Source organism: Mustela putorius, unplaced genomic scaffold (genome assembly GCF_011764305.1).
Source record: "Mustela putorius furo isolate JIRA1106 unplaced genomic scaffold, ASM1176430v1.1 tig00000145_pilon_pilon_pilon, whole genome shotgun sequence".
Classification (NCBI taxonomy): domain Eukaryota; kingdom Metazoa; phylum Chordata; class Mammalia; order Carnivora; family Mustelidae; genus Mustela; species Mustela putorius.
The window spans coordinates 38,648,176-38,661,531 of NW_025421294.1; the positions used below are offsets into that span (position 1 = coordinate 38,648,176).

Consider the following 13,356-nt stretch of genomic DNA (forward strand, 5'->3'; position numbering starts at 1 on the left):
CATTCAAATAAATTAACGCAGAAAGGGCAGAAAGTTTAACAGAAGTACTACAAGACAGAGAGGTAATCTTGAGGAAAGAAAGGTTAAAAGGAAAGACCAAGAAAGAGGTCCCTAGTTGTCTATGAGAGCTCCTTGAGGACTAGGTACAAGTGTCATCTTTACAAAAGTTCAAACACTTTGTATTGCAGATGGCATGAAAGAGAATTCAAAAAGTGTCTGTTTAGTACTGAAAGTTTCTAAGAAATTTCATTCATATGAACACCATGAAAATATAAAATAGAGTCTAATTACAATAAGATACTTCATACTCATAGGTCTTCTAATATATTTGTAACTCTAAAATAATATAATATTCAAACTAACTTTTACAGACATGAAACATGAACATGAGGATTTTGAAAAACCAATTAAAACAATTATTTTATATTAACATATTATTTTCCACATACTGATTGATGACAGTGACTTAAACTACTAAAAATTTTAAAGTACATTAGTAAAATGCCATTTATCAACAAAACATGTATATTTCATGACTGTGCTAACATTGGAAATATAAAAGCATAACACACAAAATACTAAAACACTCTTGAGAATAACCTACAAAATCAATTGCTCCTTATTAAGCAAGCACATTTTCTTTATATACAAATATTATATGTCCCCTCAAAAGTTAGTAATAAGAGACAGATAAATCCCCTTAAAGCATTTAACCTCTTAAAATCCGTACTTTCATTACATATATTTTAAACCATAAACAAAATAAAAAGTAAAACAAAAAGTTTTATCTAGGCAGCCAAATCACTAATTAAGAATGGCTTTGCAATTCTCTGGAATGAATATTGCTACTGAAGCTTTGCAAGGTAATGTATAGATTTTTTAAATATACAAACTCTTATTTGTCCACAAGAGGGCAAAAAAACATTATCTCATAATTCAAAGCCACTTAATCCAATATTAACGTTCAGATTTATATTAAGTCTTATAGTTCAGAAGGTAGCTATGACTCTGAAGTAATAATGTGAGAAGTATAAGCAAAGAAATGCAGGACACAATGGTATAAAGCAGAAGCATCACAGGATATATACCTTCTATTTTTATTCATCTAAAAGAATGGAAAAAAGTGAAAAAGGAAGAACACAGAAGTCTGCCAGGAAAGCACCTATTTTTTTAAACTGCCCGTTTCTACTACAAATGAGATCTAAGGAATGTGGTTGTGATACTTCACGCTTCCTTCCAGAATCATAATCAAGTCACGAATTTGTTACACCTTTCAGCAGAAAAACTATATTTCTACATACTAAGTATTAATTAAATTACTTCATAAATACCTGAGGGTTTTCAAGTATCCTTTTTACTCCCTTAATTAAATTACCAAGGTACTTGGCACGTTCAGGACTGCTAAATAAGGACCTTCTTGTAGAAGCAAACTGAACTAAACATGAAAGTGCCTAAAAATAGGAACAACAAAATTCATTTCAATTTTAAAAGTAACTATGGCCACATGTAAGGAACACTGCCTTTATATTAAAAAGTATTTTTTAATTTTAATAATAGAAAAGTACTACAGAATCCAGAAATAATGAAAGCTACACACCATCAACCACCACCACCACCCATCACTCTTCAACCCCACCACTAAAATTTCTGTTCATCTGTATTCTCTTCTAATATATTTTCCTATGTTAAATATGCCAAAGCAACCTGGGCAGGCATATACTCCAAAGACTCCCAATTGCTTCTGCTGCCCAGCTCTGTTCATGAACCAATAAAACAGCTGTTCTACAGAAAATAAAAGATGGTTTTGTGGTAGACTATGTTTGAGAAATACTGTACACTATATACGGTAGTATCCTGCAAGTGGGAAAACTTTGCTTTTGTGTAACTTGGTATAACTTCACTTAATCCACTATATCCCCAATTTATGTGGTGATAGTACATCTTATCCATACCATTCATTAAAAAGTTGAGGAGCAATTTGGAGAATGCTGCTAGGAATATTAGCTATTCTACAAAAATGGTCTAGTTATCTTCTAAAAGTTAATACTTTCCCAGACAATTTCACTACTTGGGGTTTTAATTCTACTACTGAAAACCACTGGAGTCTGTCTGATCATTAAGTGAGAGGCCCACAGTTGGCAGCTTTTCAGGCCAAACAGGCCCTCATAGGTTTCATTTTGGTCCACATGTTTGCCAACTTTATAAAAAAATTAGAATTGGCTGTTAAGATTTAAATATTTTAATGAAGAGATATTAAATAATGTCTGGCTCTCTTAGAAAAGGGGAGAACAGCGACAAGAATCAGAGTATGGCCTTTTAGATGTTCTCCAGTTTGCCGCTGTCCTTACTGTTTAAAAAAAAAAAAAAAAATTCCTTAGGCAATTCTAATATACTGAAGGTTTGGGAACCACTGGTGTTTGGGGGCCAAAAACATCTGGGTTTGAGTCTCAGTTTCATTATTTAGTTTGCTACCCTAATAAATTTATCTTAGCCAGTCTGGGTCTGTTTCCTTGTCAACATAGTGAGGATAATATAATAATACTTACCTTGCAGGACCACTGTGAGGATGAAGGGAGATAAGCACTATATAATAGGGCAGGCCCAATAAATATTAGTTACTTTCTCTTAAAGCAGTTGTTTTACACTTAATTTTTTAAGTGCCAGTAGCTTATGTTATTGCAAAACATAACTGTACATGAAAACATAGCTTTTAAATAACTAAAAACAAAATTATTCTGGTTAAAAGACAGAAGGTTGAGGGGCGCCTGGGTGGCTCAGTGGGTTAAGCCTCTGCCTTTGGCTCAGGTCATAATCTCAGGGTCCTGGGATCGAGCCCCTCATGGGGCTCTCTGCTCAGCAGGGAGCCTGCTTCCCTTCCTCTCTCTCTCTCTGCCTGCCTCTCTGCCTACTTGTGATTTCCCTCTGTCAAATAAATAAAATCTTAAAAAAAGATTTTAAAACCCTAGACTGAAGAACAGACATGTTTAAAAAAAAAAAAAAGAAGAAGGGGAGAGAGTATTTTTGCAAATCTATTCTCCCCTTCTAGGCAATAACATATCTAAACAAACACACCACTGATCTGTACTTTAAAATCTGGAACATGTTTTTTCAGGAAATGGCAATATCAGAATCCTCCAACTTTACTTCTAGAAGCTTAGATATTAAACTGACAACTTTTTCTTTTTCTTTTTTCAGTCTTGCCTGGTCTCTGTTTTAGGTTCCACAAAGATGGGGTTCACATTCTCAAAGTTACTATAAAACCAAAGAGTTTTAAGATTTTTAAGCACACAAAATAATTTAATTCAAAAAATAAATGAACAAGTGGAGTGATGAACACAAAATTACATGAGCAGATCCCCTTTGTTTCTCATTCAGATACACTGATGTGGGCTGCCTGGCCAGCCTAGGGAAGGGAGGATTAAGGGAGAATTTGAGAGAGGGAAGGAAAAGGGAAAACAAACGAAGTTGTGGCCAATTACCAGACTGAGACCCGGAAGAAGGGGTGGGGACTGGGTAGAAAGGAAGGTACACTTAAAGGGTGACAAGCTTTCCTGGCTCTGGGAAAGAGCTAAACCAACAGCTAGAGGTCCTGGGTTCACCCATGAAAAGGAAACCTATGGTCAGAATCTGACAAATAGCTCAAGTAACATAAATCCCAGGGGATGTAAAAAAGCATTTCTTCTGAGAGGTGAACCCAATCAAGAATATAAGTCGGACTTTTTACACTAAAATACATACCACCCTTAGATAAAGATTGCAAGTACTTTTTAATGAAATAATGACTTTTACTTACCAACTGAGACAGTAGTGGTGGAAGTGAATGATACAAATTGAAGAAAAGATCCAATGTTTCTGGTTCCAGGAAAACTGGAAAAAAAATTTTTTTTTCTAATACCATCACTTCCATTCAGTTATTTTAATGTGAACAGTAAGACATCAGTACACAAACAAGAACTCGAAGACCTCTGCATGTGGCCACTCTTATCAGTTAGGCTTAATTCCTTTTTAATTCCTAGCTATTGTCCTTTGAAAGATGAAAGAATACAGAGATAGAAACTAATTAGCTAAAATGTTCCTTATTTCTATGTAGCATCTACAGTTCTTACTGGGAGAATCTCCTTACCATTTTCATCTGTATTACAGTCATATAAACATTTAAGCCAAACAGTATCAAAAAGTAAACACTAATAAAGTGTATCTTAAAAAACAGCTATACCCTACCCCATTCCAACTACCTTTCAACTCTTAATCTACACTTACATCCGTATTTCCAAATAACATGCTATATGACTATTTCTTTGTTTTACCTTAAACATCAAATGAATTTGTTATAAGCTATGAGGCTGGAGCCTCTACCACAACCTGACCTCTTTCAAAATCTATCCGCTATTTTAACAATTTGTGATTAAATCAATTCTAAGTGCTTACCTTTATTATGGCTGTGTAAGTAATGTTAACAGCTGAGCCAAGGAGTACACTATGATCTTATTTCTAACACTCTCTGGATTTAATCATAGCATCTTTTCTGTGCTTAGTTGTATATCTGTCATGAAGACTTTCCAAATATTCTGACAGATTTGTAAAATGTTCTTCATACCGTTTTCCACGTGATCAGTAGCATCAAATAGCCTATAATTTCCGCTTCTCTCCCCTTACCTCATCTCCTAGAGCCTTCAACTTGTTCCTAAATTTGTTATATAATTATCTTCTTTCTATGTCTGTTCATTGTCATCTTGTTTTGAAACTCCCTTTTCACAAACCCCTCATCTTCCATAGTTTTTTTGTCAAATAACTTTCTGAGAGTAAGCACATAAGGGATAAATTCCAGGAGGATGGGCATGTCTGAAAATGTCTTAATTCTACCTTATGCTTGAAAATTTCAGTCTAGTTTGAAAATTATTTCCCTTCAGAAGTTTAGGGATACTACTCCATTGTCTTCTGGCTTCCAGTGCTGATGCTGAGAAGTCTAATGCTGTTCTTGACCCCAGTCCTTTGTAGGTGACTTCTCCTTTCTGGTAGATTTCAGGATCTTCCTTTTATCACTATTACTCTGAAATGATTATGATTATGAAGTTTAGTGTTTCTTTTATTCATTCATTACTATATGCCCTTCATGGGATCTTTCAACCTGAAATTTTAAGTTTCAGTGTCAAGAACTTTTTTTGGGTGTTATTTGTTTGCAAATTTTCTTCTTCTCTTCTTCTTCTTCTTTTTTTTTTTTTTTCTATTCTCTTTCTTAAACTCCTAGTAGTCAGATGCCAGCTCTCCTAATTTTATGCTCTGATATTCTTGTAGATTTTTCTCCTATCAAATCTCTCCTTGCTTTTTTGTTCTACTTTCTGGGCTATTTCCCTAACTTTATCTTCCAACCTTTTATTAAGTGTTTTATTTAAGCAACTGTCTTTTATATTTGGAACATTCTCTGAACTTTCCTTTATAAAACAGTATCTTATTCTGGAAGAACTGTATGGCTCAGCTGGTTAAGTGTCTGACACTTGATTTTGGCTCAGATCATGATCTCAGGCTCATGAGATCAAGCCCCACATTGGGGCTCCATGCTCAGTGGGGAGTCTGCTTGAGATTTTCTCTTCTCCTTCTTTATCCCTCCCCACAATGCATTCTCTCTTTCTTTCTCTCAAATTAATAAATAAAACTAAAAAAATATTAATCTTGTTTCAAGGATGTGTTACCTTTTTTTTTTTAATTTCCCTGGGGATATTAGTATACTTTTTTGAAGTTTACTTCTACTCTTTACTTTGTTTCTACTAAGCTCTCCCTTTATAAAAAAGCTTCTTGAGATAATTACAGATGCATATGCAGTTGCAAGAAATAATGGAGACCCCATGCACCCATTACTTAGTTTCTTCCAATGGTAAATTCTTGCAAAACTACAGCAGAATATCACAATCAGGAAACCACACTGATACAATCCATCAATCTTATTCATTTTTCCCATTTTTACATGCACTCATGTGTACATACAGGTGTGTGTCTGTATTTATGCGTAGTATGTGCAATTTTTATTGCATTTGTTGGTTCATGTATTCATCATGATACTAAGAATACTACATCCTTTTTAATTGTTTTAATCTCTGCTTTCCATATTAGTTTTCACAAAATTGTGGTGTTCCCCTCCTATATCTGTTATCCTAAATACCCAGTTTAATTTCTTGAGGACAAAAAGGTCTAGTCTTGGGAAGTAAGGGGAAAAGGCATACAGGGAAGAGAAATGAAAAGTTGGTAGTTACACAGGTGGGAGAGAAGATCCTGGGGACTTTGAGCAGAATACAGACTTTTTTACCAAGCCCTAGTCCTCACCTCACCTCTGACTGTAGGAATACCCAGTGCCATCACCTTTCTGAAATGTGTGAGAGCAAATGAGCTTGCTTTTTTTCTTGGTATCCTTCTCTAAAAGGAAGTAAGCTGCAATTCTGCTCTGCTAAGTCCGTTATTCTAATTCATTCTCCTTCTAACTTTGAAAAATACAGTTTCTCTGTGTTATATCCTCTCTCACTCTATTCATCTAAAACTTTCAAAACAGAACTCTTCATTTTCACTCCCAAATCTGTTTTTCCCCTAACTCTAGAGCTAGCTTTCCTATTTTCCAACATTAAAATATGGAAGCTCCCATGATATGAAGTAAGGAAAGCAGATTTCAATACAGGGTATCAGCAGCTACCCTTTGTTACAAATCTTTTTGAATTTTTTTATTGCCTAACAAAAACTAGAGATAACTGCACATTTGGCAACTATATTGTTTAATTCTGCGCCTTTGACTCTGACCATCCCTCACACTAAGTTTTCTTCTTACTTGTTCTCCAGGTTGTTGGAATCTGCACTGTGCAAAGATCATCTGCAGATTCATCTGCTGAACTGCCAATGAAGTCAAAGCTAAGGCAGTTGAGGACCAGTTTCAAGACCTGCATTACTAGAGTTTGTTGACCTTCATCCTGAAGATTTAAGGGTTTGGCCAACACCTGAAAAAAGGTGAAAGTCAAGTAAAACTTCATGAAATACATCAATAAACAAATTGTCGCTTCACTAAATCACTTTTCAATGCCAAATTAGAATTAGGAAGAAAAGTCTGCAAAGTTATGTTGTTGTGTATGTCAGAAAAAGTTGTAAAATCACTATCAACAAAAATCTACAATAGACTATTTTCAAAATTTTATTTTCCAAAATGAGAATAAGACCTTTGACACCTAACTGCAAACTGTAGGCTACCTTCTAAAGTTATAAAAAGAACTTTAGGACAAATACTGTACTCAGCAAGAATGTATAGATTTGGGGGATCTATTTTAGACCAAAGGCTGCTTAGAACAAGCCAGAAATATAATATTCTTCAAGTGGGGAACTTTAGTATAAATGATCATATTCAGTTAACAAAGGTCAGAGCTGCATGAGTCTAAGATTGTTCTGGAGAACAATCCTTACCACACCCTACCTCCCCCCAACAAAAGGTCTATTCTGACACAATCAGAATAGATTATCTCCTAAAGACACATTGCGAAATACCTGTGGAAGAAGTGATAACTAAATTTGGGATTCTGCTTCAAGAATAACACGAAGACAAAGAGTTGTTTGAAAAGTACAGAGAAGAGAAGAGACTGGTCTGGAGTTGTTACTGCTTAACTGGTTAATGGGTCCAAGGGAGCTCATTATACTCTTCAACCTTCTTTTGCATATGCTAAAAATTTTCATACAAATGGAAAATTTAAAAAATAATAGAGGGTCTTTCAGACCGGCCTACTGCAGCATCCTGTTACTAACTATCTAGAGAACTGAAATAATTAGAAACAGGTACTTCCTGGAACATACTTTAGGAAATGCTATATTAGGCCAATTTAAAAGCTTAAACCACATGACGGAATCCCTATATTACAAGCAAACACAATATAATTATTAATTGTACTATCCCTAATATTCCACAGGGCACCAAGTAGCAAATGGGAAAATATAATTTCCCAAACAAATTATTAAAGTCAACTGTCTTGGCTTACCTAGGAATACTGACAATTGATGAATTAGGAAAACTTACTGCCATTTCATTGTTCATCTGCATCCCATTAAAATACAGAAAACAAAAATAAAGAAACTAAGTCTCAATTAGCTTCTGTAATAAATAATCCATAGCAGTAGTAGGAAGACAGTGAAACTACCTAAACATAAGTTACTGAATTCCCTTTAGATTTTGTTTTATTATATTTCTGGTAAATAAAAGTGAATTTTTTGGAAACTCTTACAGACTTGTGGAAAACTACTGTACCTAAATTAAGATTGCTCACAGTAAATCTTGAAAAGGCAGAATGAGGGTTGGGGAAGGGGTATTCAATTGAAGTTCTTCTGAAACTTAAAATTTCCTAAATACTCTAAGTAGGGTATTGAATTATTTAAAAACTTACCTCTTTTAGAAGAGAGCATGCTAGCATTAAAATGTCTTTGAGAGAAGTATCACGAAATGAGGTAGCTATTTTCCTGTGTTTTGCTGAAGGTCTAGAATAATCAACCTAAAAAGATCAAGATAAATCTATTTAACCAGACTTAGCAAATAGCAAAGCAAAAATTTACTAACAAAAGGAATGGAAATAATGATTAAAGAAGCATCAAGTACAGAGTTAAGAGAGCTTTTAAAAATCTATGGGTTAGGGCGCCTGGGTGGCTCAGTGGGTTAAGCCGCTGCCTTCGGCTCAGGTCATGATCTCAGGGTCCTGGGATCGAGGCCCGCATCGGGCTCTCTGCTCAGCGGGGAGCCTGCTTCCCTCTCTCTCTCTCTGCCTGCCTCTCTGTCTACTTGTGATCTCTGTCAAATAAATAAAATCTTTAAAAAAAAATTAAAAAAAAAAAAATCTATGGGCTAAGTGCCCTGCATAATGTCACTCACAGAGTTAATGGCAGACCCACCATCGGCAAAACCCAAGTTTCTGGACTGTTTCAATTCATTGCTCTTTCTAACCATACCAATCCCAAAATTAGAAGCCAGAACTGATCACACTTTCAGAGGTAATATGAACACAGATTATAAAATAACAGATGGATCCTAAGACTATCAACTCCTGTACCATGTACCATATCATATTAGGTAAGCAACAATTTCTCTGTTCCTCAGCTCAGATTGCTCCTGTAAAACAAGAATCCCTAAAATAATCTTCAAAATTTAACCTTCTGTGAATCAGTAAATAATCAATTACAGAAAAACTGTTCATATAAAAGTAGTATTTCTATATACACCAAAAATGTCATTGGTTCATATATCCTTGGTGTTTTAAAAAGAAACCAAGGCGGAAAAAATAAACAACCAGAAATCTTAGTATATAAGCAACAGTACATTCCCTCTGAATACTTATTAGTTACTGATAGATAACTATTAAGAATAAATTTATGAAGAGTAGTTCTTAAGCCTCTAATCTAAAATATGATATGGTCAAAACTATACTATTAATGCCATTAATACTTCCATTTATTAACAGCAAACAGCAAACAAAGCTGAAGTCTGATACCCAAATGACTATTAACACCATGGGCTAGAGTTGCTACAGCACTCCTTTTGCTATTTGGAAAAAGAAAATAAACCATTTTCTTTGCTAATGCTTAAACATAGTTAAAAAAAATCATTGAGCTCAGAATTGATTATCTGATACTTCCTAAGCTCCATCAAACAATTTAGACTATATTTAAAGCCACATTTACTTATAGAAACATGAAACATAACAGAAGTGATTACAGAAAGTAGTTACTGGAATCTGTAACTGTGGAAGCCAAGAAAAACAAGGCTGTACCCACCTCGAGTCTAGCCCTGACATAAGTACAGCTATCTTGGCAAAGCAGAGGCTGGCACCTTGCACCCCCTCTTCACCCGCTCCCCCCCCCCCTCGGTAGTATGTGTGACATTCCTCGGCCACCCCTGGCTGCCCTGGGGGAAAAGCAAATAGTTAACTTGCAGAGATCACAATCCTGCAAGACAGGAGTCTCCCTTCGTTTTCCAATGTCCTAGAGATTTACAACCAAGAAACTATCTTAACAACAGCACAATTTCCAGAGGCAAATAACTCAGTTTCTTAAGCCCTAATGTCGCCCTCCCCAACATAAAACTGAAGGAGGCTGAGGCAGAAGGAAATGTAAATAAATTTCTTCTAAACCTAAATCTCACTAACAAGGACACTTGATAGGAGAAATGTGAAACTTTATCTCTAAACCTCCAAGATAGTGTCAGCGATCATTCCCAAGCATATGACCCACTGATATACATCTAAAGGGTCTCACAAGATTTTTGTTATTGGTAATGAATAATTTTTCCCCAGACAACAGCTAGCCCCTCAAGGTCCTGGAAACCTCGCTTCCAAAATTCCTTAGAGACTTACATCATCCATAACCCCTTTGGTCCTCACCCACTGCCAAGTTCACCACTACTCTGCCTTTAAAAACTCTGACTGTAATCTGGCTCAGGGTCCAAGTCCCTACTCCGTTGCATCGGGTATACTTGGGCCCAAGCTTAAGCTTGTCAAATAAACCCTCATGTGATTGCTTCGGTGCTTGGCTCGTCGGTGGTCTCTCGGACATGAAAACTCAGGCATAACATAACCAATAGGTAAGATTCAAATTAGCGTTTCCAGCATTCTTCCTTTCTTTTAAACCAAACTTCAGTGTGTTTCTCTTATAATATTTCCCTCAATATATAAAAACTTTTCCTTAATACAAATTAATAACAGCATATAGTATTGCAACTGTAATTTATGAAGTACTCTTCACATATTATTTCACTTCTTAAAATAGCCTGTGAAAAATATATTATCCTCTTCTAACATATGAAAATTAAAGTTTACAGGCACACTATCTTAGGCCAACCTCTCATTACTACCATATAATAACACGAACAGAAGAAACTCTTATGGAGCACTTGTACATACCAGGCCCTGAGCTAGTAGTTTATCTAAATATTACTAAGATCCTGGAAGGTGTCATTCTCACTTAACAGAGTGTAAATCTGTATGTTTAAAGACATTTAGCAGTTTGTCCAAAGCAGTAAGCAACAGAGCTAAAGTACAAATCCAGGTCTTATTTCAGTTATCTTCAAGGCCTACCCTGCTTATTTTATTTTACTTGTTTTATTCACCGATATCCAGTTTTTTTTGAGAAGAGGGACTGTGCGTCTATGGTCTAATGTATACCCATGTCTCTACAATATAGATAAAGGATATTGTACTTCTTGCTGAGTATATACTGAATATCCTCCAGGAACAGTAGAAACAATAGGCTTGGCTTTGAAAAAAACAAGATTGCATATAATCCTCTTTTAGGAAACCTCAAGTTTAGATATTTTTTCTTAAAAAATACATCTTGTTATTGACATTACATGAATTTGCCTGGTTCACATTTAATAGTGATAGTGTCTGATTTTCACCATGCACTGTAGATATATCTCCCTGCTGCCTGGTCAGAAGTACTTACCAAGTGCTTCTTCAAACTGTAAACGCCATAAAATTAGACCAAGTAAAATGTGTCCACAAAAGCCATATTTTTTTTACCATACAAAATCAAAATCACACTTTAGACCTTGAAGCTTTTTTCAAAAGACTTGGTTATATACAAGATAAGCCTAGAACATCTTGTCCAAAAAGGAAGAAAATATTCAAAGACTGGTGAGTAAATGTCAAATGGACATGGAAGCCAGCTTAAAAGGGTTCCTACTGGCCAAATCTGGCAAAATGAGAGCATGAAAGTATGTTAGTAACAAATTATAACCTACTAAATACAATTGGAAGCCAGGAATGCATATTGATATAAATAAGTGAATAAATTGGACGTCTGATGAGGAATGGGTATTTTGTCTTAAGTAGTTATTACTTACAAGGGAGAAAAAAATAAATCTGTAATTAGAGGAGGAGACCATTTTCATCAAGTAACCAAAGTAAACATCATTAGTAATATAACAAATCAAATCATGCGCTTCCTGACTGGAGAAAATGAGAAGATCACAGTATCATTTCTGTGATACTCCTAACCAGTATGCATAATCCGAATCTAATAATAAAGAAACATCAGACAATCCCAAATTGAGGGACATTTCACAAAACTGGCCTGTAATTTTCACAAATGTTAAGGTCATGAAAAGTGAGAGAAAGATTGAGGAATTTTTCCAGACTGATGGAGACTAATAGAACATGTCCAATAACTGAAATGCACAATTCTATACTGGTTCCTTTGTGGGACAAATGGATACGGGTACATAGCCACAGGGGAGAAACTGTTATGCGCATGGTGTAGAGGAGTCAGAGAGTGAGGTCTGTGATAACGAAAGGGATCACTTTAAATTTAAGATAAGCACCCGATAAAACTAGAAATATTCTCTAATTCCTGACTGCACACAAGTTGGAAACAGTCGTTTTGGCTGATTTTTTTATGTACAGAACTATACTGACATTCTAAAGGGAGCTGGTAAGTAGTCCTGGGTATGCAAGCTCTTCATATTCACACACACACACAAACACACAAACGCAGACTACTGCATGACAAGAGTTTTAAAATATAAACACTAACTCTACTCCCCTTTAACATTATCCCACAGAGAACCTAACTTCTGCTTTTGTTCTGTTTAGAACCATGCTAAGTACAAAAGTGAGCAGAAACAGGTGACAATGTGCTCAGCTGCTGAGCTCATAAAGGCACTGTTGGGGGGGAAGCACGGCTTCTGGAAACTCCGTGTACAGGGTGGAAATTCATGCCAGCAAGTGGCCAAGTGCCAACTGGCCTATTCTTTGAGGAGTCGGACTGTGTACCCATTGTTGAGAATCCATTCACCAAACTGCTTGTCTTTTATTTGTAAGCAAATAAAGATTTGTTTCTTTTCATATCATTTCTTTCTTATGGTTAGTGTATTACTATATAGAGAGGATAAAAGGACAATTCACCAATGGTCACGGAGCAAGGACCATGTCTAATTCCCTCTTCCTTGCAGTACCTTACACTATTTCTGTTACTTTCAATAAGTGTTCTTATACCCAATTATCCCACCAATAAAATACACAAAAAACTTGATTGAATTCAGAGTTTTATGCTACACAAACATTTTATATGAAAGAATCAGCATTACTTAGCAAACTTCACGTCACTATTAGATGGAAGGCTTACCAGGTTCATTTCCTGAGTCAACTCGGAGAGGATTATTACTCCTATTATGCAGTGCTCCACAGTACCCTATGGAGAAAACAACCAAGTGTACCCTAAGTAGAGACATATTATTGGTTCTTAATGTGTAAACAAATAATCAAATACTGAAACATCACATTTTCCAAATAATATATCTACTAAAATATGTAAAAAAAATTTATGATGTCTACAAAAATAATTTTGAGTTCATTT

The 13,356-nt window shown here is 35.4% G+C and overlaps 1 protein-coding gene across 8 annotated transcripts in view; it reads right to left on the reverse strand.

Annotated features, from left to right (window-relative positions):
- The window catches only part of RANBP17 (RAN binding protein 17), a 314,839-nt gene that overhangs the window by 276,574 nt on the left and 24,909 nt on the right, over positions 1–13,356 (reverse strand). For 7 of the 8 annotated variants that reach the window (XR_001181445.2, XR_006605410.1, XM_013062214.2 and 4 more), the window contains 5 exons: positions 13,126–13,191; positions 8,403–8,507; positions 6,812–6,977; positions 3,794–3,867; positions 1,332–1,451 (listed from right to left, as the gene is read on the reverse strand). Coding sequence is in view for 6 of the 8 variants with exons in the window: in XM_013062214.2 (XP_012917668.1) it covers positions 1,332–1,451; positions 3,794–3,867; positions 6,812–6,977; positions 8,403–8,507; positions 13,126–13,191 (531 nt within the window). In the remaining 2 variants the exon portion in view is untranslated. The remainder of the gene's footprint in view (positions 1–1,331; positions 1,452–3,793; positions 3,868–6,811; positions 6,978–8,402; positions 8,508–13,125; positions 13,192–13,356) is intronic. The other variant, XM_013062142.2, reaches the window with a different exon arrangement.